At 46.9% G+C, this 22,260-nt stretch overlaps 1 protein-coding gene across 5 annotated transcripts in view; it reads right to left on the bottom strand.

Annotated features, from left to right (window-relative positions):
- LOC147888497 (phosphatidylinositol-3-phosphatase SAC1-like) overlaps nucleotides 1-22,055 on the bottom strand; it is a 196,098-nt gene extending 174,043 nt beyond the window's left edge. For 3 of the 5 annotated variants that reach the window (XM_087392609.1, XM_087392610.1, XM_087392608.1), the window contains exons 1-3: nucleotides 20,475-22,055; nucleotides 20,056-20,260; nucleotides 19,326-19,491 (exon numbers count right to left, since the gene is read on the bottom strand). In XM_087392609.1, the coding sequence (XP_087248735.1) occupies nucleotides 19,326-19,491; nucleotides 20,056-20,260; nucleotides 20,475-20,588 (485 nt within the window). In that variant the 5' untranslated portion in view covers nucleotides 20,589-22,055. Of the gene's footprint in view, nucleotides 1-19,309; nucleotides 19,492-20,055; nucleotides 20,261-20,474 lie in introns of those variants that run through there. The other 2 variants (XM_087392607.1, XM_087392611.1) reach the window with 2 other exon arrangements.
- Nucleotides 22,056-22,260: the final 205 nt, after the last annotated feature.

Raw genomic sequence — 22,260 nt, 5'->3', positions numbered from 1 at the left:
CTGTGGACCTGAGCAATCTGCCACCATCATTTTGCCACCACCATGCACACTAACAACCAAAGCATCCTCATGTGCATCTCGAAAGGCCAAAACCTGAAGAGGAACACCGCCTCTCGTAAAAGTACTTGCCCAAGTGGAGCAAGTGAGTGGCATATCATCTGTGTCTATCCAATTCGCTGGAAGGGCTGCCTCAATCTGCAAGATCCTCCCTGCACTCCCTCTGAGATGTCCTGTCAATTGAGATTTGGTCTCCTCTGGAAGCCTGCGGAAAGCTTTCCATGACCCCAATGATGAGGCGGGTCCCCTCTCCCACCTGGACCATTGCATGTAGAGTGAGGTGTGCTACGGTGAAAATCCACCTAATACTACTCATCCAGTCTCCTCCTAAAGAAGGTATGCACGTCTGTATGCTGCTAATAAAAAATACCTTCCACGGCCATCTTGCAAAGTAAAGCTCTGCACTGTAAATCTGGATCAATAATATTGAGACCCCCTTCCTGTGTAGGGAGGATGAGGGTCTCCCACCTTGGCTAACGCGTCTGCTTTGCCATCAAGCCCACTCCAAAGAAAATTTATGATCGGTCTCCTGAGCTGAGTGATGCAGTTCCTAGAACGGCACCAGCATGAATAAATAAACCAAGCTGTGGCCAAGAGGACCTGGTTGACCATCACAACTCTAGAGGCCAGATCCAGCTTGGCTGATCTCCAAAAAAGGAGCTTCCTCCTGATGCTCTCCAACACGGGAGCAAACTGCAAGGTTAAAGAAATATCCAAGCCGACCTGGCAGCCCAAATACCTGATTGGCACACCCCTCTGAACCCAAGTGAATTCTATGTCAAGCCCCCAAACTGGAGTGTCCTTCGGCGTGCTTGCATCCTGAATATGCACAATCATAGAATTTGAAATACTGATAGACAGCCAATACATAACTTTTCTGGCTCTCTCATGCTAGCCTTTAAATGCCTGCAACTCTTGTAGGTTGGGAACATTTAGAATTATTAGAGGTGATTTCAAAATGGTGGAATTGCCTTCACATAAAAAGGGGGGGAAAGAAGGAGATATCCATTTGAGGAGATTCGATATGCATTGCACTGGGTGTCTCTACCTCAGATCGTTTTCTTGTAGTCATGGCTATTTTTGACCCTCATTTGAGACGCCGATATGCTAGTTTCAGAATTTTAGATGCCTTATACACAGACTCCAGAGGAGGGACTTACACAGGATGTTTTACAGATTTCGGTATCTCACTTGCAGGGTGGAGTAGCGACTCCTTATGTGGCAACAACCCTCTCTGGTATTACTGATTCTAATCACACTACCGCTAGCACCAGAGAGCTGTATTCTCAGACGGGAGACGGGCCTTGAGAGAGAGAGAGAGCGGGGGGGGTGGGGGATCTAGATTTCAAGATCAGTCCAACAGGGATACCCTCTTTTGTAGGCTCAGGTAGATGTTGTTGGGATGAGACTCCCCCTAAGATGGAGATTTTGGATATGAGTTGGCTGATGATACTTCTTTTCTTTTGGATGCCACTCCACTTAATCTTACCTCATCATTGGATTTATTCTGTTTGCCATCGTGTGCTGGAATAAATCCAATGGCTTTTGGATTTGTGATAAGGACACTCCAAATTGGGAGACTGATTTTGGATTCAATTGGATTCAGAGATACATTATATCAGATATTTAGGCTATTAGGTCGTTGTGGGCATCTCTCCCTCACAGCAGTTTGCCCCTATGTTGGAGAGTATCGGGTGGAAACTCCTTTCTTGGAGTTCAGCTAAGCTGTTGGTTGGCCACAACTTGGTTCATATTTTCTTGCTCTGCTGGTGCCACTCTAGGGACTACATCACTCAGCTCAAAAGGCCAATTAGGAATTATGGTCTAGATGGTTTGGCAAACAAAAAGAGCTAGGATGGCTTGGGAGACCCTGATCCTTCCTAGGGTAAAGAACCTTGGAAGGATGACTTCATTCGATGCATACAGTCTTGTTCTCCTTCCACAGATGGAGATTGGTTAGATAGTGCCAGGTGGATATTTAGCTCAGGCCCCCTCTTTCCCTCTCATGGCTGCCAAGATGATATTCTTTTGGGCATGCCATTTCAGCCTGTCAGAATCATAGGCTATGTGGAACAGAGCAAGGACTCTGCTTGGCATATAGAACTGAGCCCCCATCTTTATATTTCGAGTTCATGGAGGTTGTGGCTCTTTGGGGGAGTCCCCATAAAGTATCTTCAGTGGGACCCTAGAGAGTGGGAATGGATTGTTGCAGAGAACCAAGAGAGGAGTCTTCCTTTCTTTGGTTACATGGTTGGTCAGTAATGCCAGAAGGTTCCAGATCAGTTGTAGAGGTTGTAGACCTTCCAGAGCTCCTTCTTGGGAGGGCTATCAGGTTTCAGCTGACTTGCAGAGATGCTTTTGGAGAAGGCTCTGAAAATCCCGAAGAAATAGAAAGATTACTTTATTTTTTTGCCTTTCTATACATGGAGGGATTGTAGTGAACAGGTGGAGGTCCAGATTTGGGGCAGATTCCACTTGTCTGAGGTGCTCGTCTGCAGATGAGTTGGTTCATCATTGCTTATGGGATTGTAGACATGCGAGAGCCATTTGGATTGGGGCTGCCAAGATTCTTAGCACTTTTTCCCCTCTCGTTTCTTCATCACGTGGGGATCTGAGCCTCTTCATTCTTTGCTTGCCCTATATGCTTTATAGTCGAAGATTCAGACTTGCTTAGCAATCTCTTCATTTTTTTGCAATAGCTGATTCAAGCTACCTTCTTAAATGCCCAAAACTTGCCTCATCACAAGTAAAGCATCACCCACCACTTCTTTTTTTTGATTCGCGTATCCAAGACAAAAGCCAACCCTTTTCAAGAGTCTTGTACTCACCTCATTGTGACTATTTGCATTCAACGACACACACCATTGTGTAACTCTCTTCCCCTCAGAGTTACAATATGATTCCTCCAGAAGACTTGTTGTGAGCCTTGCGAAAAGAGCCATCAAGAAACATAACAAAAGCTCCCTCTAAGTCCTTGTTCTCCTCCTTATCTTCCTGTTGGGATTTGATTTGCCTTACATGGATTGGACCTTCAGGATAGATGAGTATGTCAGTAAAACTCAATGATCCACTTCATCATTTGTTTAGACAAATTAACATTGTTTAGTGATTGAGCAAAAGATCATAAGTTGTTCTATGCCATTTTTTGAAACCACGTCCCCTAGCAATTTGATCCTCTTTTGAGCCAAGAAACCTTCCTCGGATTTAGTTGACCACCTTGAGAGTGCAATCTTCCCAAATCGAGGCAGTCAATAGAGCGAGCGAGCCCAAAAAAGCGAGCGGCAATTAGTTGAAGTGGTTGGAAAATCAAGCAAGCAAAGAAAGAATCTAAGTTTTTTATAAAATAATTGCTTGAAGTACAAAGTATTCAAAAAGGTGGTTATGTGTCACAAAATTTATATTCTGATGCACACAAGTTTTTTAGATGGTGCAAAAAGGCATGATATTCATCTAAATCATGCCTTGTCATTTGATTTGATATGTAACATTATGCCATTTATATTTGATAATCAAAAGATGCAGGGATGTTAAAAACTCATCTTTTGGGCCAAAACAATCAAATGTTGACATCTTGCCAAAATATAGGGATGTGAAAATGTCCTCTTTTGGGCCAAAACAGGGAGCGCGTTGAAAATGTCCTCTTTTGGGCCAAAACAGGGAGCGCGTGGGCCAAAACAGGGAGCGCGTTGAAAATGTCCTCTTTTGGGCCAAAACAGGGAGCGCGTAACGCGCTCCCTGTTTTGGCCCAAAAGAGGACATTTTCAACGCGCTCCCTGTTTTGGCCCAAAAGAGGACATTTTCACATCCCTGTATCTTTTGATTTACAAGTCCAAACGTTAACGCGCTCCCTGTTTTGGCCCAAAAGAGGACATTTTCACATCCCTGTATCTTTTGATTTACAAGTCCAAACGGGATCATGTTACATATCAAATCAAATGGCAAGGCGTACTTTAGACGATTATCATGTCTTTGTGCACCATGTAGTAAAATTTAATGCACCAAAAAATGAATTTGTGGCCAATTTGCCGCATTGGTAAGATTAGTGGGAGGTAAGAATAAATCATTAGGGAAGGATATTTTTGCAGTAACAAAGAAACATGGGTTTTGTTCCAAGAGTGAACAGAGTTAAAAAGCCTAAGCATTTACATATGCATGGAATCTAGACTAATCCATGCAAGGAGTCCTTGGAAAGATGATCTCAATTACTCTAGTGGAAAGAGAGAACTTGATTGCAGTAGGGTTTGTCTTTGATACAAACAATGACTTGGAAGTTAAACATACAAACTGTCTCATGGATGATGTGAAATTAGTGTTAATGGCTTTAAAGTTATATGCATGTTTAACCTTCTGGCATTGAGGGAACATATGCACTTTTGAATAAGTTATTATTTTTTGCTACTAAAATGGGGGATTTATAAATCTTTTATTGTTTTTGATCGCTCGCTTTTTTTGGCTTGCTCGCTTTTTGTCGCTCGCTTTTTGGTAATCCTCTCCCAAATCCATTTCCAACTTTGCACAGAGCAACGACAAGTTAATGAAACTCTACAAGATGATGAACTATGATAGCCCAAGAAGATACCTAACTCTCATAAATCTAGGCCATTGAGCCCCGAGTGCTAAACAAAGTAGACGAATAACAGCTGCCCATAAGTGTTTGAATCCTAGCGCAAATGATCCTAGCCTATCTGCATTCCAAAGGCAATCTGGATAAACTCATCAGCAATCAAGTACCAAGGGCAAGAAAAATCAGCTCCACAAGTGTTTCTCCACTGATTTACTACAATCTCTCCATTAATGAAAAACCAGATGAAAAGATCAACTTTCGTGTTCCTTAGGGATTTCTAAATCCTTCTCCAAAATGACCTTTGCAACTCTAGAGTGATTTGAAAACTCTTCTAGTAATGAGATTTAGATGGCCTCCATCCTATGGTTGTAATCTGACATTGCCTGGCATTACTAATTATAAAGTTGAAGAATGAAGAATCTTGAAGTGATTGCCTATAACATCCACTCCCATTCAATGAAGGTACTTTATGGTAACTCCCCATAAATCTATAGCCTCCAAATTCAAAGGGGATTGTCCTCCTATATGTATACCAACCAGTAGCATAAAAGCAATGCTCCACATGGACATCCAAATAACATCTCATCCAAATATCTTTATTTGATTTCAGCTTAGTAGTAGAGGTTGGAGACCTTCCAGAGTTCCTCATTGGGAGACATTTGATATCACTACGGATCTGCAGAGGTGCTTCTAGAGGAGACTCTGGAAATCCCACAGGAATAGAAAGACCACTCTCTTCTTTTGGCTTTCTATCCATGGTGGGATTGCAGTGAACCTTTGGAGATCCAGGTTCGGAGCCGACCCTACTTGTCCTCGTTGCCTCTCTGCTTTGGAGACTATTCAGCATTGTTTATGGGATTGCAGACAGGCGAGGATGATTTTTTTTTCCCCCCAAAAAAGAGACTTCTATTAAGTAAGAAAGAAACCCGCTAGAGCAAGCTTTGTGTGGAAATACACCATGCTAGGCATGTAATAAAAAATACCTCAGAGGAATGAGGTAGAAAGAAACCAAGGCTGAGGCTGAAAATGCCATCTCAACCCTGTAGAATTCTCAGCAAAGAAGGGAGAGTCTCTCCAATCTCTGAGAAAAGTAACTCTCCTGGAGGAGGCTGCTCGAGATGATCCCTGCATGGTCGCCCAAATGGCCATCAAAGTGTGTATCGTATCTGTCCAAGTACTGGCCAAGATCTGAGAAGGGTGAACCTGAGAACCCTCCAAAGCCTCAGTGCATCTGGCTCTCCAAATGTGCCATGCTGCAATGCTAGCTAGGATCTCCCATGGAGAGTCGACCGAGGAGTGAGCAGCCCTGAAAAGAGTGGCCGGAACATCCTCTAGACAGCACAACTCCACAAGGTGTCGTCGGATGTGAAGAGCCCAAGACGAATCAAGTCTCTCAAAAAATACATGGGGCCTTGAAAGAGTAAGCCAAGCCACTGATCCCCAGGTCAAATAGAAAGGTAGGCCAACAAAAGTGCTGAAAAGTCTTGCAATCCCCTTCCATATGATTCTCGCCCGTCTGCAATCCCAAAGGCAGTGCTGTATTGTCTCCAAAGCAGAAAGGCAGCGAGCGCAAGAAGGGTCAGCTCCGAACCTGGACCTCCAATGGTTTACTGCTATCCCACCATGAATAGAAAGCCAAAAGAAGAGAGTGATTTTTCTATTCCGGTGGAATTTCCAGAGTCTCTGCCAAAAAATTTTTTGCAAGTCAGCAGGAATCTGAAAGTTCTCCCAATGATGAGCTCTGGTGGGCCTCCAACCCCTACAGCTGAGCTGGAATTTCCTGGCATTACTGACCGTGTAACGAAAGAAGGGGATGCCCTTCTCTCGGTGCCCTTCATCTATCCATTCCCATTCCCCAGGGTCCCACTACAAAAACTTAATTGGGACACCTCCATAGAGCTACAGCCTCCATGAGCCAAGGGCGAGGAGAAGCGGGTCAAGATCCAAGTACCACTGTGAAAGAGAGCCATGCTCCATGAAGCCCACTATCCTGATTGGCTGAAACGGTACCTCCAACAAGATATCGTCTGTGGATTTGGACAGCCTGCCCCCCGAAGAAACATCAAATACTAAGGCATCCTGATGTGGGTCAAGAAAAGCAATCACCTGTAAAGGAACTCCCAATCTGAAAAATGCCCCCATCCAGGTGGAGCAAGTAATAGGCATGTCATCTGTGTCCACCCAATCCAAGGGCAAGGCTGCATCAATTTGTTAGACTCTCCCTGCACTCCCTCTGAGATTAAGAACCATCTGGGCCTGTTGGTCTGCAGGAGGCAACCTGAAGGCTTTCCATGCTCCCACTGTAGATGCAGGGCCCCTCTCCCATCTTGGCCACTGCATGTAAGGAGAAGCTCCAAGTGGTCTGCCAAGCTCATCCAAAATCCTCTCATTCCACATGATAGGCTCCCTTTCAATCTCTTCACGGGTGAATGGGGGAATCCTGCGAAGAGTACTCCTGAAGCTGGCCCATGCTTTCAGGATAGCAACCATAAGAGGGGAAGAGGGAGACCTGAGGTGGGCTGTGGTGAAAACCCATCTAGTACTGTGTGTCCAATCCTCTCCTGAAGTGGGCGTGCGAGACTGTATGCATCTGATAGAAAAATCCTTCCAAGGCTCTTGCCCTGGCATAAGCCCTCTCACAATGAACTTGCAGAGTAAAGCTCTACACTGTAGATCTGGGTCGATGATATTCCAACCCCCTTCTCTTGTAGGAAGAATCAGGTCTCCCAAGCCACCCTGGCTGTAACATAAGATGTGCCATCTAGACCATCCCATAAAAAGTTTCGTACAGGCCTCTTAAGCTGAGTGATACAATCCCTAGAGTGGCACCAACAAGAGCATACAAACCATGCTGTGGCTAGAAGAACCTGGTTAACCACCACCACCCTAGAGGCCAAGTCAAGTTTGGCTGAGCTCCAGAAAAGGAGCTTTCTTCTGATGCTGTCCAACACCGGAGCAAACTGTTGTGAAGGAGAGATGCCCACCCCAACCCGGCAGCCCAAATATCTGACGGAGATGCCCCTCTGTACCCACGTGAAGCCAATATCATTACCCCAATCTGGGGTGTCATCCTCGCAAATCCAAAAACCGCTGGATTTATGCCAATTAATGTGTGCACCTGCAGCCGTCCAAAACAAATCCAAGGCTGTCCGGAAAGAAGTGAGTGGCCTGGGGGAGGCATCCAAAAAAATAGCCATGTCATCTGCCAACTCACTATCCAGGATCTCTTCTTCCCAGTGGATAGGAAGCCTCAGCCCATAAATATCAGCTTGAGATCTAATGTAGATACTCAAAACAGAAAAAGCGAGGATGATTTGGATGGGGGTAGCCAGGATTTTCAGTCACTTTGCCCACTCCCCATTCTTTATGACATGGGGCTCAGTGGCTTGGCTTTCTCTTACAGGGCCTCAGGTATTCTACGAGAGACTTGACTCCTCTCGGGCCATTTTGGTTCGACGTCATCAGATTGAGTCTTGTTCGTTGGATGTGGTACCAGACCTTCCTTTTACAGATGTACATGCCTCTGTGGATACTTCTTGGGAGATTTTAGCGAGCATAGCATCCTGGCATATCTGGAGAGCCAGATGCACAAAGGCTATGGAGGGTACTCAGGTTCATCCCTCGCACACTTTGGCTAGTATCTTGACAGACACTGTACATACTTTGATGGCCGTATGGATGAGTATACAGGGAGACTCCCGTGCAGCCTCAGCTAGGAGGGCTTCTTTCTTCAGGGAATGGAAGGATTCTCCTTTCTTCTTTGAGACTCCTACAGGGTTGAGGTGGCACTTTCATCCTCAGCCTTGGTTGTTTTCCACCTCACTTTGAGGGGGTTTTATTTATCCTCATGATTTCATGATGTTGTATTTCCACTCAAAGCTTGCTCTAGCGAGTTTCCTTCTTACTTAATAGAAGTCTCTTTTTTGCACCCACCAAAATATATATATATATATATATATATCTTTATTTATTTATTTTTATTTTTATTTTTCAAAGAAAGGAACCTTCTACTAATGCTTAAAATATTTCATACAAGACAGCAGCCCCGAAGGTGCCAAGTATGGAAAAAACCGAAAAAGGTTGAAAGAAAGAAACCGGCCTGTTCCAGAGAAACCCAGCTCACTGCCTAGGGGATCTTTGGAACTGGGGCTAATAGCCAAGTGGGGGGACTATACAGCCAGCGAATCCCTCGCGGAGTGAAGATGTAGAAAACACCGGCAGGCCAAGCCTTGCAGAAACGAGCATGCCTCTCAATAGTCACCCTGGAGCCTGGAGTCCCATGCTCCCAGGTGAACCATAGAGTGTAGATGATATCCTGCCAGATGGCAACTAAGGTAGCCGAGGGTGGAACTGGGTGCTCTCCCATCACAAGATTGTAGCGAGCCACCCAAATGTTCCAAGTCGTGATGTTGTCTACCACCTCCCAAGCACTGTCCTCCCTAGGAGAAGGAGGAGCTAGGCTGTCAGGGGGGGCTGCCTTGTGGAGTGCAATCCTCTGGATGCTCTGACCCTGTATCTGGTAGGCTGGAGAGATCTCATCAATATGAAATGTGTGTCCCTGGATCACCTGGAACTGGCCTTTGGGTAAAAACGAATCTCCCTGGCAGGCTCTGGAACACCTAAGTGGGTAAACCAAAAGATGGCATCCCCTCAACACATCAAAGTATATCTCTAGGACTTTAGAGGGGATAAGGATGTAGATTTGTACAACCACCTGAAACTGGCCCCTGGGTAAAAACGAATTTCCCTGGCAGGCTCTGGAACACCTGAAACTGATGATCTGGCTCCTCTGGAACCGATTTGGCCAACTGCATCCAAAAGAAGGGCTCCCTCCCCCTTTTAAAGCCATAGGCTCCAAAAAGCAGTGTATTTTAATTGCACCACTCTTTTGGCCCTGCTGTTGCACACTTTGGCCCTAGGAATTAATTGCCTAGTAACTCGGCACACATTTACTATTTACAAGGGTCCACTAGGAATTTTAATTCCCCAAGTCCCGCCCCATGGCCGGACCCTCGCATCCCAGAGGCTCAAGGCAGTCACGCGCAAATTACGGGAGTCGCAAATCAAAAGTCCCAAAATTTCATGTCCTCGTGACAACAGACTTGAGGAGCCTTTCACAGATGAGAAGCTCTGGGAAGCCCTCAAGGCTCTCCCAACCCAGAAGTGCCCGGGGGAGGATGGCTTGACTCTGGCCTTCTTTCGAAACTTCTGGGAGATTATCTCCACCCCTTTCCATTTAGCTTGCTAGGAGATTTTTGACACAGGCCTTCTCCCTCAGTCCTTGAGCAGGGGGTGGAGATAGGTCAGATATCTGACAGTGGAGGCTGATCACTTTGCTTGATACTGCGTACAAGATCCTCGCCAAGGTCTTGAGTTTGCGGTTACCGCTTCATCTTACCGACATCATCCATGACACATAGACTGGGTTTGTCCAAGAACACAGCATCCTGGACAACATCTTCACGTTTTGGGAGGCAGTGGATTGGTCCAAGGAGGAGTCACAGCCACTTGCCATCCTTCTCTTGGACTTTGAGAAGGCCTATGACAGGGTGGAGTGGTCTTTCTTGGAGGGCACTATGAGGAGATTGGGTTTCTTAGACAGATGGGTCAGAGGAGTTTCAGCGCTATATGCAGGGAGCTCTAGTTAGATGCTTATCGGAGGACACACAGGCGAGGCCTTTCCTCTCTCTCGCTTGGTCCGCCAGGGTTGCTCACTAGCTCCCTTTCTCTTCTTGTTTGTAGCGGAGGCTCTGGGCTACTATTTGAGATCACAAGTGGTGGGTCTCACAGGGCTGAGGCTCCCAATCAGGCAGGCGGAGGAGCTCCTTGAGCTACTTCAGATTCAATGTGCAGATTTGTAGGTTCGCCAAAGTTTGTCCAGTTCTTGATCACGACGATGAATAAAAGCTTCTTATATATTGCTAATCTGTAGATTCCGTTAGTTCTTGCATCACCAGCAGATCACTGATTGCCGGGTTTCCATCTTGACTAACAACTAAGCTGCCTCCTTCTCTGCTCACGTGTAGAGGATTCTCTCTCCTCAGGCTTATTGAGGATCCTCTAGGGGTCTGGTGTTTTGGCTCAGGTCGTGTGTACAGGTTGAAGGAAGACTTCCCTCCAAGGGTATTCTCAGGTCGATTCAACAACCTGTGGCTCTGATACCATGAGAGAAAACACGAGCAGGAAGGCCTGCTAGACTGCAGTGCCCTCCACCTTTGCAGGTAGGAATGCATACACAAATAATGAAATTGCTGCAAACTGAATGCCAATTCTGGCTAAAATGAAAGTATACGACTGGAACGCAGCAACTAAACTGCAAACACACAATGAGCCCCAAATATAGCAAACCCTAACTAAGGAAGTGTGGAGGTGTGGAGGAAAGGAAGCTTTCTGCGAAGCTTCTCAGTGGGTTCTCACAGAGGCCACAGCTTCAGCCCCATCCCATGTGTCACACTGACACAGTGTGCCCAATCAGAATGCACCAAATTTGTTGGAAAAAGTGATGAACTATGGACTTAGTTCACTCCTGAAAAAATTTTGCACGTGATGAACTATAGACTGTCCACTCCTGGGGTAATTTTTGGGTTAGGACTAATTAAAAGGTTAAGAAAAGTCTCTCTCTCTCTCTCTCTCTCTCTCTCTCTCTCTCTCTAGATACCTACATATACACACACTTTTTTTTTGGTGGATAAATGTGTATACATATAGATACACACACAAATCTTAAGGGGCCACATGATGTGGCAAGTCCCCCACATACATCCATCATGTATGAAGGGGATGGTTGCCACATGGCACCATTCCATGGGTCTATCTCTTGTGGCCTTGCCACGTGTCACGCGTCACACGGACGTTCCATTATCATCTGACTCACTCTAGGGCAGCCAATCTAGTGCATGTCACAAGAAGCTGAATACTTCAAACTGTGACATCTTGAGCTAGGAAGCTCAGATCAAGATGACACGGCCTTGTATGTTGAGGGCACCACAATGAGTCTAGAGAGAGTCAGAGGCGTCCTAGCTATCTATTGTGAGGCCTCGGGGGCACGGATTAACTGAAAGAAATCCATAGGCTTTGTCATGGACTTTAAGGAGACATAGGAGATCCGTGAGTGGGGGAGTGACTTTGGTTTCAGATGGATAGCGCGGGGCCAGACAGCGAGATACCTCGGATGCCAGGTGGGTATTGATATCACAGCAGAGCAGCAGATTGCCCCGGGAGTCTTCGGCGCAAGCTTCTCTATTGGAACTCTCCCTTGCAGGTCGCGCCTTAGTGGCAAACCAGGTCCTTCTTGCCATGGCTTGGTATATTTCCTCCTGTTGGTGCTTTCACAGAGGATGCATTGGGCAGCTCTGACGGTTGGTATGGAACTTCCTCTGGGCAGGTTCAGACGGCACGATGAACACTAGGGCCCGCGCGGTGATCATGCTGCAAGCACTGGGAGGCTTGGGTATCATTGATCTGGAGATGCAGAGCACGGCCCTTTTGGGCAAGTTGGGGGTTCGTGGCCTCACCCTAGGTGCAGAGCCTTGGAAGCTCCTCTTACAGCGAGGGCTTCTGAGGAACACCCCACGCACTGGGGGACAGTGGCAGCCTTCACATAGATGGATCTTCTCAGAGGCCCCCCTTATGGGAAAAGGATCCCCCCTGATGAGGAGTCTTCACAGGGTTTGGCAGAGACTAGCAGGGGGTCTCATCCATGCTCTACCCAGATGCAGAGTGGAGTTTGAGTGCCAGCCCCTTATGTGGCACCTAGAAGTCAGAGATCAGGAGGGACGTATGCTCGGGCAGCGGACTCACATTGGCTGGGCACAGTGGGAAAGTGGTCCAGCACCGCCTTTTGGTCACTGGAGCAGACTACCTATGGAGGCAGAGGCGAGACTTGACTCCCTAGCGCATCTGCGAGGGGCAGGGCAACGGATGGGCGAGATCGACTTAGCCATTCCTCAGTCTTGGTGGGAAGGACTTCACATTTGGAGAGACAACAGATGGTTGGGGCAGTTTTCCCGTACTGGTGTTCCCTTGAGGATTTTGATGCAGCGCGGTAGCACGCACCCTGGCTTCTTCCGTGTAGGACCTGGAGGCCTACTTCAGCCCCTCACTGGGAGAGACCTTGAGATGGATGGGAGTCTTGATGGGATACACTGGCAGATGATCAGAGTGGTAGGACGCTTGGGGAAGGAGTGGCACATAGATCCTCCCAGTATCTCAGAGCAGGATGCCTCTAGATAGGGCCTTTGGCTGTGGGAGGGTAGACCCTTGAGGGAGGTCCAATGGGATCCGGGGGAGTGGTTCTGGCCCTCCAGGGGCGGCCTAGCTGAGATGCCATATGAGGTGCCTTTCTTTTCCTACACCACATGGATTGGTAGCAGACTTCAGATGGACTCGTCGAGATGGAACCCCTTGAGGGAGAGACACTGGGTGACCTAGAGAGTGCCCCGAGATGTTCACTCCAGCTTGTGGACGCGGTTGTGGTCCAGCTTGTGGCCGAGGAAGATCTCATACTTCTTCTGGCTGGCAGCCCACGGAGGCTTGCCCATCGGGGAGCAGATGCGAGTGGAGGGGCAGTGTCATTGTTGCTCACATGGTGTCCTGGAGACTATCCCCCGCATTGCCTATGGAGCTGTCATAGCGCAGCGAGGATCTAGATGAGAGCCCTCAGAATCATGACACGTATGCAGAGTCTTCACAGAGACTACACCTGGGGGATGGTGGCTTGGTTGAAACAGGGAGGACACGTGTTTCAGATTGATGAGATCTCCCCAGCCTATCGGATACAGGGTCAGAGCATTCAGAGGATTGCACTCCACGAGGTAGTCCTGACACCCTAGCTCCCCCCTCTCCTAGGGAGGACAGTGTTTGGGAGGTGGTAGCAAGCATCACGGCTTGGAACATTTGGGTGGCTCGCTACAGTCTTGTGATGGGAGAGCACCCAGTTCCAACCTCGGCTACCTTAGTTGCCATCTGGCAGGATATCATTTACACTCTACAGTCCAGCTGGGAGCGTGTGACTCCAAGCTCCAAGGTGACTATTGAGAGGCGTGCTCGTTTCTGCAAGGCTTGGCTTGCAGGTATTTTCTACATCTTCACTCCGCGAGGATTCACTGGCTGTATAGTCCCCCCACTTGGCTGTTAGCCCCAATTCCAGCGATCCCCTAGGCAATGAGTTGGCTTCTCTAGAACATGCCGATTTCTTTCTTTCATCCTTTTCCGTTTTTTTCATACTCAGCACCTTTGGGGCTGCTGTCTTGTATGAAATCTTTCAAGCATTAATAGAAGGTTCCTTTCTTTGAAAAAAAAAGAAAAGAAGAGGGGCTGAAGTTGACATTGAGTCAAGGGGAGAAGCTACAACCAAGGTTGCATCTGGAGCACTAGCGCCCTGAACCGAGTGATGTGCAACATCAACAGGGGCAACCAGAACGAGAATATCCAAGGCTCCAGAGGGGATGGCGTTCTGGACGGCGGCCTCTTGATCTAAAGGGTGTGAGGGCCGCACATGGACCGGAACCCATCTAGGGACAACATGGGCCATGGAAGCAGGTGGAGGTACCGAGGGAGCACTCTGTCGAGGAAGAGCGCTTTGACGTGAAGGGGCTGTACCAACACCCTGTCGAGGTTGGGAGTGAAGGGACATGTGGAGAGGGGAGCATCACTCTAACACTAGGAACGGAATGGAAAGATGGAAAGCATAATGAAAATGAAAAGAAAGTACAAGTGCAAGGCAATGATAACCAAAATACTCACATGTAGATAAAGCTTGATGTTGACTGATATGACAAGACTTAAGACAAGTACAACACTATATAGTGTGACACTAGACTCTAGAAAGCCATAGTGTATATGGGATAACTCCCAATATGACACGTGGCATGTCTAGGACTCAGTAGACTATAAAACACCCCCTAGACACCTAGAACACTCATTTTTGACTCACTTTGGCTTCATATTCCAACACCCCCCCATGAAGGCAAGGTGACTAGAATGGAACCAAGAACAGAACATGACAATGACGGTCATCAAACTGTGCACCCTATGTAACTCAAAGGCTAAAGTCTGAGCGTGTTTAGAGGTTGAGACTCAACATGCTCAGAGGCTCACGTTATAGCATGGCTACATGACCAGCTCATAGGTCTAGGAATACACCAACATCCTAGAGCTCGGCCAAGCTTGATAACGAGACCTATCAAAGCCAATACATATGGCTCCCACACTACATCCGCCCTTGGCTTCATAACAGGACATGTTAGGAAGCCACACACCAAAATAGGAAAACCAATACATTTTTTTACGAGGACTATCCAAGGCAAAGGACCTTTAGACTCAATGAAAACCAACCACTCAATACATATCATTTTAGAGGGACTACCCAGGGCAGGGGACCCCAAAATACATCAAGCTGTAGGAATAGATTTTAAAAAAAAATGTCTCTTTGTGTAAGAGATGTCCTCCGCAAAGTTGTTGCACACGTGTGTGCACATTCTTCCTGATATATGGGTGAATTCCGGGAAGAATGCCCCCTAAAGAAAGTGTCGATGAAGTCCATGGGAACAACTTGCGGAGCGATCACCGCATGACTCTCAACATGTCTAAGTGAGAGCCACCCAAAAGTTGATGTAGAGGCCTTAGGTACCACGAGCAATCAGAAAGTTGATCAATGTGAAGTACCTCAGGCACCGATCAAATAAGCAATGTCGGGGTGGAGGCTCAAATTTGAGCACTTATGCCCAAATGGGGCAAAGTTCCCAAGTGAATGGGCAAAATAGTAATAAATTTACATGAATGTGGAAATCCCCAAATGATTTACATGTTGGGGCCTTCAATAGAGCTGAAGGGATGCAGAAATCAGTGTTCCTTCAACAATTAGGAACCTCACACCATAGAAATCCTTGGAAATCTGGGGTAGAAATTGGAGAAATCGAAAATTAGTGTGAGAAGCAGCTTGCCCGTGTTTCTCCAGGAGCAGTCTTCATGAGTAAAGAAAACACGCCCATCAATCCATCTTCGTTTGCTGAAGAAGATAACGGATCATATTTCGCTGCACGAGCTCACGAAGATACCCATGGGAAGTAGCCGCTACAAACATCAACAGATGACGAAATGCAGTCTTGATTTCGTCACACCTTGCAGATGGAATAACTTTTGATACAGAGCTCCGATTGAGACAAAGTAAACACCAAAATTGTAGCTCTTGAAGTGTACAACTTTCTTTCAGAAGATACCCATGGGAAGTAGCCGCTACAAACATCAACAGATGACGAAATGCAGTCTTGATTTCATCACACCTTGCAGATGGAATAACTTTTAATACAGAGCTCCGATTGAGACAAAGTAAACACCAAAATTGTAGCTCTTGAAGTGTACTACAACTTTCTTTCAAAATGAGACCCGTAGATGCGTGCGATCAACATGGTAGAACTTTCAAGCTCTACATCTTTCTTGAGCTGCTCCAACTCGTCTTCTGAAAATGTAACTGCTTTCGCCGCTGGTGAATTGGAGTAGGTTGGCTGAATGGAGATCCATCACCAATCAAGGTGAAAAGGCTGACTTTTACAAAAAAATATGTTCCGTCCGACCCCGAAGTGCTGCGGGAAGAAGAGGCCAAGCGGAGAAGGCCAAGAGGAAGAGAAAGGAGGAGAGAGGAGGGGCTGAGAGAGGGAGGCAGAAACGGGGAGAGAGAGAGGTGTGGAAAGAGGGGGCTGAGAGGCGAAGGAGGGGGCGAGGAGGTTGGGAACGGAGGCGGGGTAGGGAGGGGCGTAGGAGGGGAGTAGTGAGGAGATGCGTAGGAGGGGTGTAGGGAGCTGGAGAGGGGGGGCGTAGGGAGTAGGGGAGAGGGGGCAGGGGAGAACGTGGGGAGGGGGTGGGCTGAGAGGGCGGAAGAGGGGGGGCGGCTGAGAGGGACGGGTAGCGGGAGAGGGCGGGTGAGGAGGAGGGGGGGCAGTGGGGGGAAGAGGAGAGGCAGGCTGAGAGGCAAGGGGGAAAGGGAGGGTCTGAGGGAGAGGGAGAGGGAGAGGGAGGGGCTGAGGGAGAGGGGGGGCAGCAAGGGTCGGGGAGGAGAAGCAGCTCAAAAAATGTCGTAGGTGTGCCTAAACTTTTTACAGCATACACCATCATCCAATAAGTCTTCAATCCTAGGGATTGGAAACCTATTTTTGAAGTGGCCTTGTTGAGATCGCTTGCGGTATGACCCATCTTTCTATTTAACCAGAATTACTGGCGAGGCAACAAGAGAAGTACTATGAAAAATGAAATTCTTCTCAACCAACTCCTTTACTTCCTTTTCTCCTCCTATTCCACCTTAGAGAGACGATAAACAGGCTTGTGGATGGGCTTGCTGACAAGCTCCAATACTATAGCATGGTCAACATCTCTCTTTGGAGGTAACTGATGAGGCTATGCCAGCAAATTCTGAAAGCAATCGCTGCATATCAACATCCGGTTCTCCCTCTTTGAGGTTTGGTTGCGCGCAATGCTTATAAGGCAATCTCTTTCTTGAGTTCTTAGCCAATTGCTCTGATGAAATCAGCTGTATTTTTGGGGCTGTCAAAGCCTGCAACACCTAGAAAGTCATGGCATCAGATGGACACCAAACTCCCCAAGAGATTTCATCCAATCACATCCCATAACAGTAAATGGACCCGAGGAAAAGAGATCTCCTGCAAAGCATAATCATGAGAGGGTTGGACCATGCACCTTCGCAACAATAGCATGCTAATCATGTGCTATGTATTCGCAACACCAATGATCAATCTCTGCGGCTGCAGGCTTAATTTTCTTCAAGGTCTTAATGTTGATAAAAATGTCGGTACTCCCGTTGTCTCTTAACATATGAACAGTCCTGAGCGTTTTCCCAGTGCTGCCTAGTGCATGTTAAAAAGGGGAGAACGGAATGAAAGTCCTTCAATGCACATGCCAAGGGGCCGAGTAAAAGTATTGCTGAGCGGCTGCACGCACAGAATATGGATGCTGATTGCGCTACTTCTTGTTGCGGCTGGGCTGCCTCATGCCAAGCTGCTGGCCAAAAAGAATGTCAGCCATGGCTTCTTATGCGACTGAGTAGTTGCACTTTCTAGTACCTACAGTTGTCATGGTCTGGTCATTGAGGAAGCTATTGCTGTTGCCGGTACAGTGCTTGTATGGTCAGGATGCATGAAAAGGATAAGACAAGATGAAGGGAAGGCACCAGGCAGATTTGCAAGGGAGGATACATTTAGTAAAAGGGACTGAGAGATGAAGGAATGAGAGAGAGGAAGAGAGGTGAGAGAGAGAGAGAGAGAGAGAGAGAGAGAGAGAGAGATGCACGAAGGTGAAGGAAGCAGGAAGGAGCTTGTAGATAAGGTAGGATACGTCCATTGCAATAATTTATACTATGTTTTATATGAATGCCACACGATGACATTTCACTTTTAAATTTTATGTTTATTTCATATATTTTACTCAACTTTATCTATGACAATCATGCTGCATGTATGTACATTCTTCACACATCCCCTGATTCCCCTCTGTCACAAGTGTCCAATAACACCCTTGCAACCCCTACCCATGGCCCTGTCTCCCATGTGTGACCTCGTGTCCCTTAGTTTACCCTACCCTCCAAACTCCCTTTGTCCCCTCAATGTAGCCCTACCTCTACAACCTCATCACCAACGTTTGTTCTCATCTCCCATGCTGCCCAGCACCTTGAAAGGCCGTGCAATTAGCGCCCTAAAACTGACCCTAGCTAGTCTCTCATCCTGCTAGAGAAAGGAGGGGGGGCCCTCTACGGGAGCGTCTCCCCTCCACCTTTTGGTTATTGTTAGAGCCCGTTCTCATGCTTTTGAAATCCATCCATCAAGCTAGTTGGGATGGGAGCTCATGCTTTTAGATGGATCCATCAGGAGTAACAGATCCCGCCACATTTGAGTGGTTCTAGGGATGATGGGAGATGATGAATTCTGACCGCCAGTGGGCAGTTAGTCTGCGTTTTCCTACAGGGAGTTTTTCAAAAGGCCCCCACATTCACGCCATTTCCACACTTTCCTGTGAAAGTTGCAAGGTTGCACATAGCAAGTCAAGACGAAGGCGTGCATGGGGGACCCCTTGTTGAATGGGATGGTCTCATTATCCACCTCTGACAACCTCTACATCTGGAGGACCTATCTACATACTCAGGGTGTATGGGGACTGACTCTAACCTGGGTATAGTTCCTTTTTCAACAAGGTGCACCTATCTAAGGGTACCTCCCTGATAAGAGCACTAACCCAGCCATGCAGCTACCCCCTCTGTCTGCATCTGCACCACACATTGTCTGTGTTGTGTGGATCCTGCTCCCACAAAGTCCCTGTATTAAGCAACTCCTCCCTTGAGGCTCCCCCTCATGCCCCGTGAGCCTCTCACCTGCAACTCTTGTCAGAGTTCTAAGTTCTAACTGGCCCCCACGACACTGTCTCAGCATAAACCCGCCATAATATCTTGTCTCTGTTCAAGACCAGCCCCTGATTAGACCTGATAAAGTTGGTTGCTCTTTTTCTAAGCCCGCTTCTACAACAAACACAGCTTCCACACCTGATACAAGCTTCTTCTTCACAGAACACTGAATTAGTTCAAACCAAAGAGCTAAAAGAACAAAAGCACCATTTAAACTTTAGAAACACATATAAAATGGCGATGTTGACTCCTAAGCTGAATCATAAAGGCACTTAATGAGGCACCTAAAAGGTTTGGAACCTGTTCTCAGCCTGAGAAGCCGCCACATTTGTTTGGAATGACACATGTGGAACAGTCAATAACCGACTTTCACCAATGCCATAAATTGAATGTCCACAGATATTGCCAAGTAGTCGACGTTTTGTGACGAGAATCATGTAATATGGTTCCAAAAACTTGATAAATCCTGCAATATATGGCAAGACTTCAGATTAAAACCGAGTCCCCAGTATAATTCTGAATGAATATTATTCGATGTCCTAAACTTTGCATTCACCTCAGTCTATAAAATTTGAAGACCTTATCTTTGTAGGGCTCCTATGGGCTGGCCAACTTTACCACCACTCAAAAAGGGCATGCTTGACTTCTTAATACGTTGAAAACTGACAGGTGTAACGGATATTACCATATGGGATTTCACATCAAGCCATCACATATCCAGGAACGTTTAAACGTTCACATTTGCATGATTCTGGACAGCCATATGATGACTAACTCTTGGAGATATACTTTAAGCATCATTAAATACCATTTGATAAGTAACTCTTGGAGATGCACTTTCAAAAGTGAGATCCTAATCAATCAAGACCATTATGCTAAGTCGACAATGCAATATTAGAGTGTTAACATGTGATAGTTGGTTCAGTGACGATTACTTTATGTTGCAACGTGTGACGTCCGTGTAGCAACTCGTTCACATCGTTGGTAAGATATATCTTTTAATCAAACCACCAGCAGTTGCGGGACGTACCTACTACACCGTAAGCCTTTGTCACAAACTTCAGGCCACCTGTGGATCGATTGCCAGCATCCAGCCTGTTTAAAAGTTCATTACAATCGTCTCGATTGTAAATAGTTGGGTCTTCAAAAATATCAAGCTCTGCTGTTCGCGATCTATCAATTTTAATGATTTTCCAGAGTGTCCTTGTCTTATCGGTTCCGATTAAGTAAAATGTCTGCAGAACGACGTCAGAAAACGGAAAACTTCACTGACCAATAGACGAAATGAAAATGACAAGAAGAGAAAATCCTCCTCATAACCATTGAATGCTTCGCTGACCAGTCGCTCAAATGAAATGCCTCTAATCCTACTACGTCTGTACGAAGTTCAAAGTCGCAAAGCGACAAAAGAAAAAAAATCATGCAATGCATCTAAAAAAGTTTACACACCGTGTTGGTCTCGTAAAGCTTGAATTTTGAAAGGAAGTACGAGTTCGATTCAAAATCTGTATCACTCCCCACTACAGTCTGCAAGTGGGGCACTGAAGATGCACCTACGATCATTGCTGGCTATGCTTGGTAAATCCACAACTCAATCGGCCAGCAGCCAGCGAGCTTTGAAGAGGAGGAAGAAAACTTGGCATGACGGTTCGCTGAGCCGTGAAAATTTGTAAGTTTTTGCGACTCGCAAGGCTGAGTTGAAAGCTCCATTGTCAAACGTCTGTATGATAAGTAGGTGCAGCACAGTAACTTTCGAAGCACTCGCTATGCGCTGAACATGATAATTGCGTGTCGAGAGGAGATGGAAGAAACAATTCCGTCACCCTTATAAGATGGTTGAACTGGGCACTTCAGAAAAGAAAACTTAGGATAGCTCGGCTCTGCAAGTTTCAATGGACTAAGCGTGAAGCTAGAATTTTTGGATGATGTCTCATCCGCGTGCCAGGAAGTGCCAAAAGAATTGTAAGTCGAAAGATTTGGAGGGCGGCATGGCGATTTTGGGTGTGGGGAAATTCACGAGGGAGACTGCGTTCGCGAGCTGGCCATGATTGGGCTGGAAGTGTGATGCTGTGGAGGTTGATGAGCAAAGCTTGCGTGTGGGCACAAAGCACAATCAGAGAAGTGTGCGCGCAGACTGCGGGATGCAATTATTGGACAAGAAAGTTCGAGCAGAAAGCGCAAACTGGGATGATGGGATCCATAGCCGTGGGTCCGAAGAATAAGATAAGCATAGGGGCGCCATCACTGTAGTTTCTGACAACTGCTCATTTTGACTGTGAATTATTGGCGGTACCCGCTAAATTTGGCGGCCCGGAAGCGTTTTTCCCCTCTAATTCTGGCGACGGAGCCTCCAATTATTGGCGAAACCGGCTAAATTTGGCAGCCCGGAAGCATTTTTTGCCTCTAACTCTAGCGACGAAGCCTCCAACAGCTCCATCGCCAGCCCAAGCCACATGTGAGACCTTCAGCTCAGCTACGCTACGGGACTAGCCTCCTTCAACATCTATCCATTCATCGTGATTGCTGTTGCTGCCGCCCATTTGCAACCCTGCGTCGGCGCGTCTTTCAATCAATCAGGCAACATCCGCCTGGCTCACCGTCCTCTTCCACTTGCCTTTGACTTCTGAAGCTCCTTTCATTCAGCCTTTGCTTCCTGGCGGCCTTTTCCAAAAATTTTGACGTTTATCATTGAATCCAGTCGTCTTCATCGTCCATCGCTGCTGCAACGCTGCAGCGTTCCCCACGCCCCCCACAGCATATAGCACACAGCTTTGCGCCCACGTTGATTGTGTACTTTGTGTACTCTCTCAACGTCGTCCACAGTTCTAATTATTCCGGCAAAAGGAAATGGAATATGGGATTGCTCTCAATCACGTAGAACAGCACAGCTTGTCAAGATTCGATATTCCAATCGATTCAAATTGCACTGAAATCCTTCTACCGATCAACGGGCTGCAAATCCTGCTTCCAGCGGTTTTCGGTCGAGATCATCAACCAAATGGTACACCGGATTTTCTTGGGATCTACGATGCATCAAACTTACCAAGCACGGGCGTTGGCATGTGGAATTCCTACTTCTATGGGTCTTCTCAACATGACGTGGATTGGATAGGCCGCCCGAACGCTTTTTACCCATTCCTCTTCTTTCTGCTCGCAGGGTATTGTGATGTTTCTCTCGCTTGCAAGAAGAAGATCCAAAAATGCCACCTGGTCTTTCCAAAAAATGTTCCTGAGC

The sequence above is a fragment of the Dipteris shenzhenensis genome, chromosome 21 (assembly GCF_047967505.1).
Source record: "Dipteris shenzhenensis isolate YYH24624 ecotype China chromosome 21, Dip_SZ_1.0, whole genome shotgun sequence".
NCBI classification, from domain to species: domain Eukaryota; kingdom Viridiplantae; phylum Streptophyta; class Polypodiopsida; order Gleicheniales; family Dipteridaceae; genus Dipteris; species Dipteris shenzhenensis.
The sequence above is the reverse complement of the archived record's forward strand: the minus strand, read 5'-3'. Positions and strand labels throughout refer to the sequence as shown.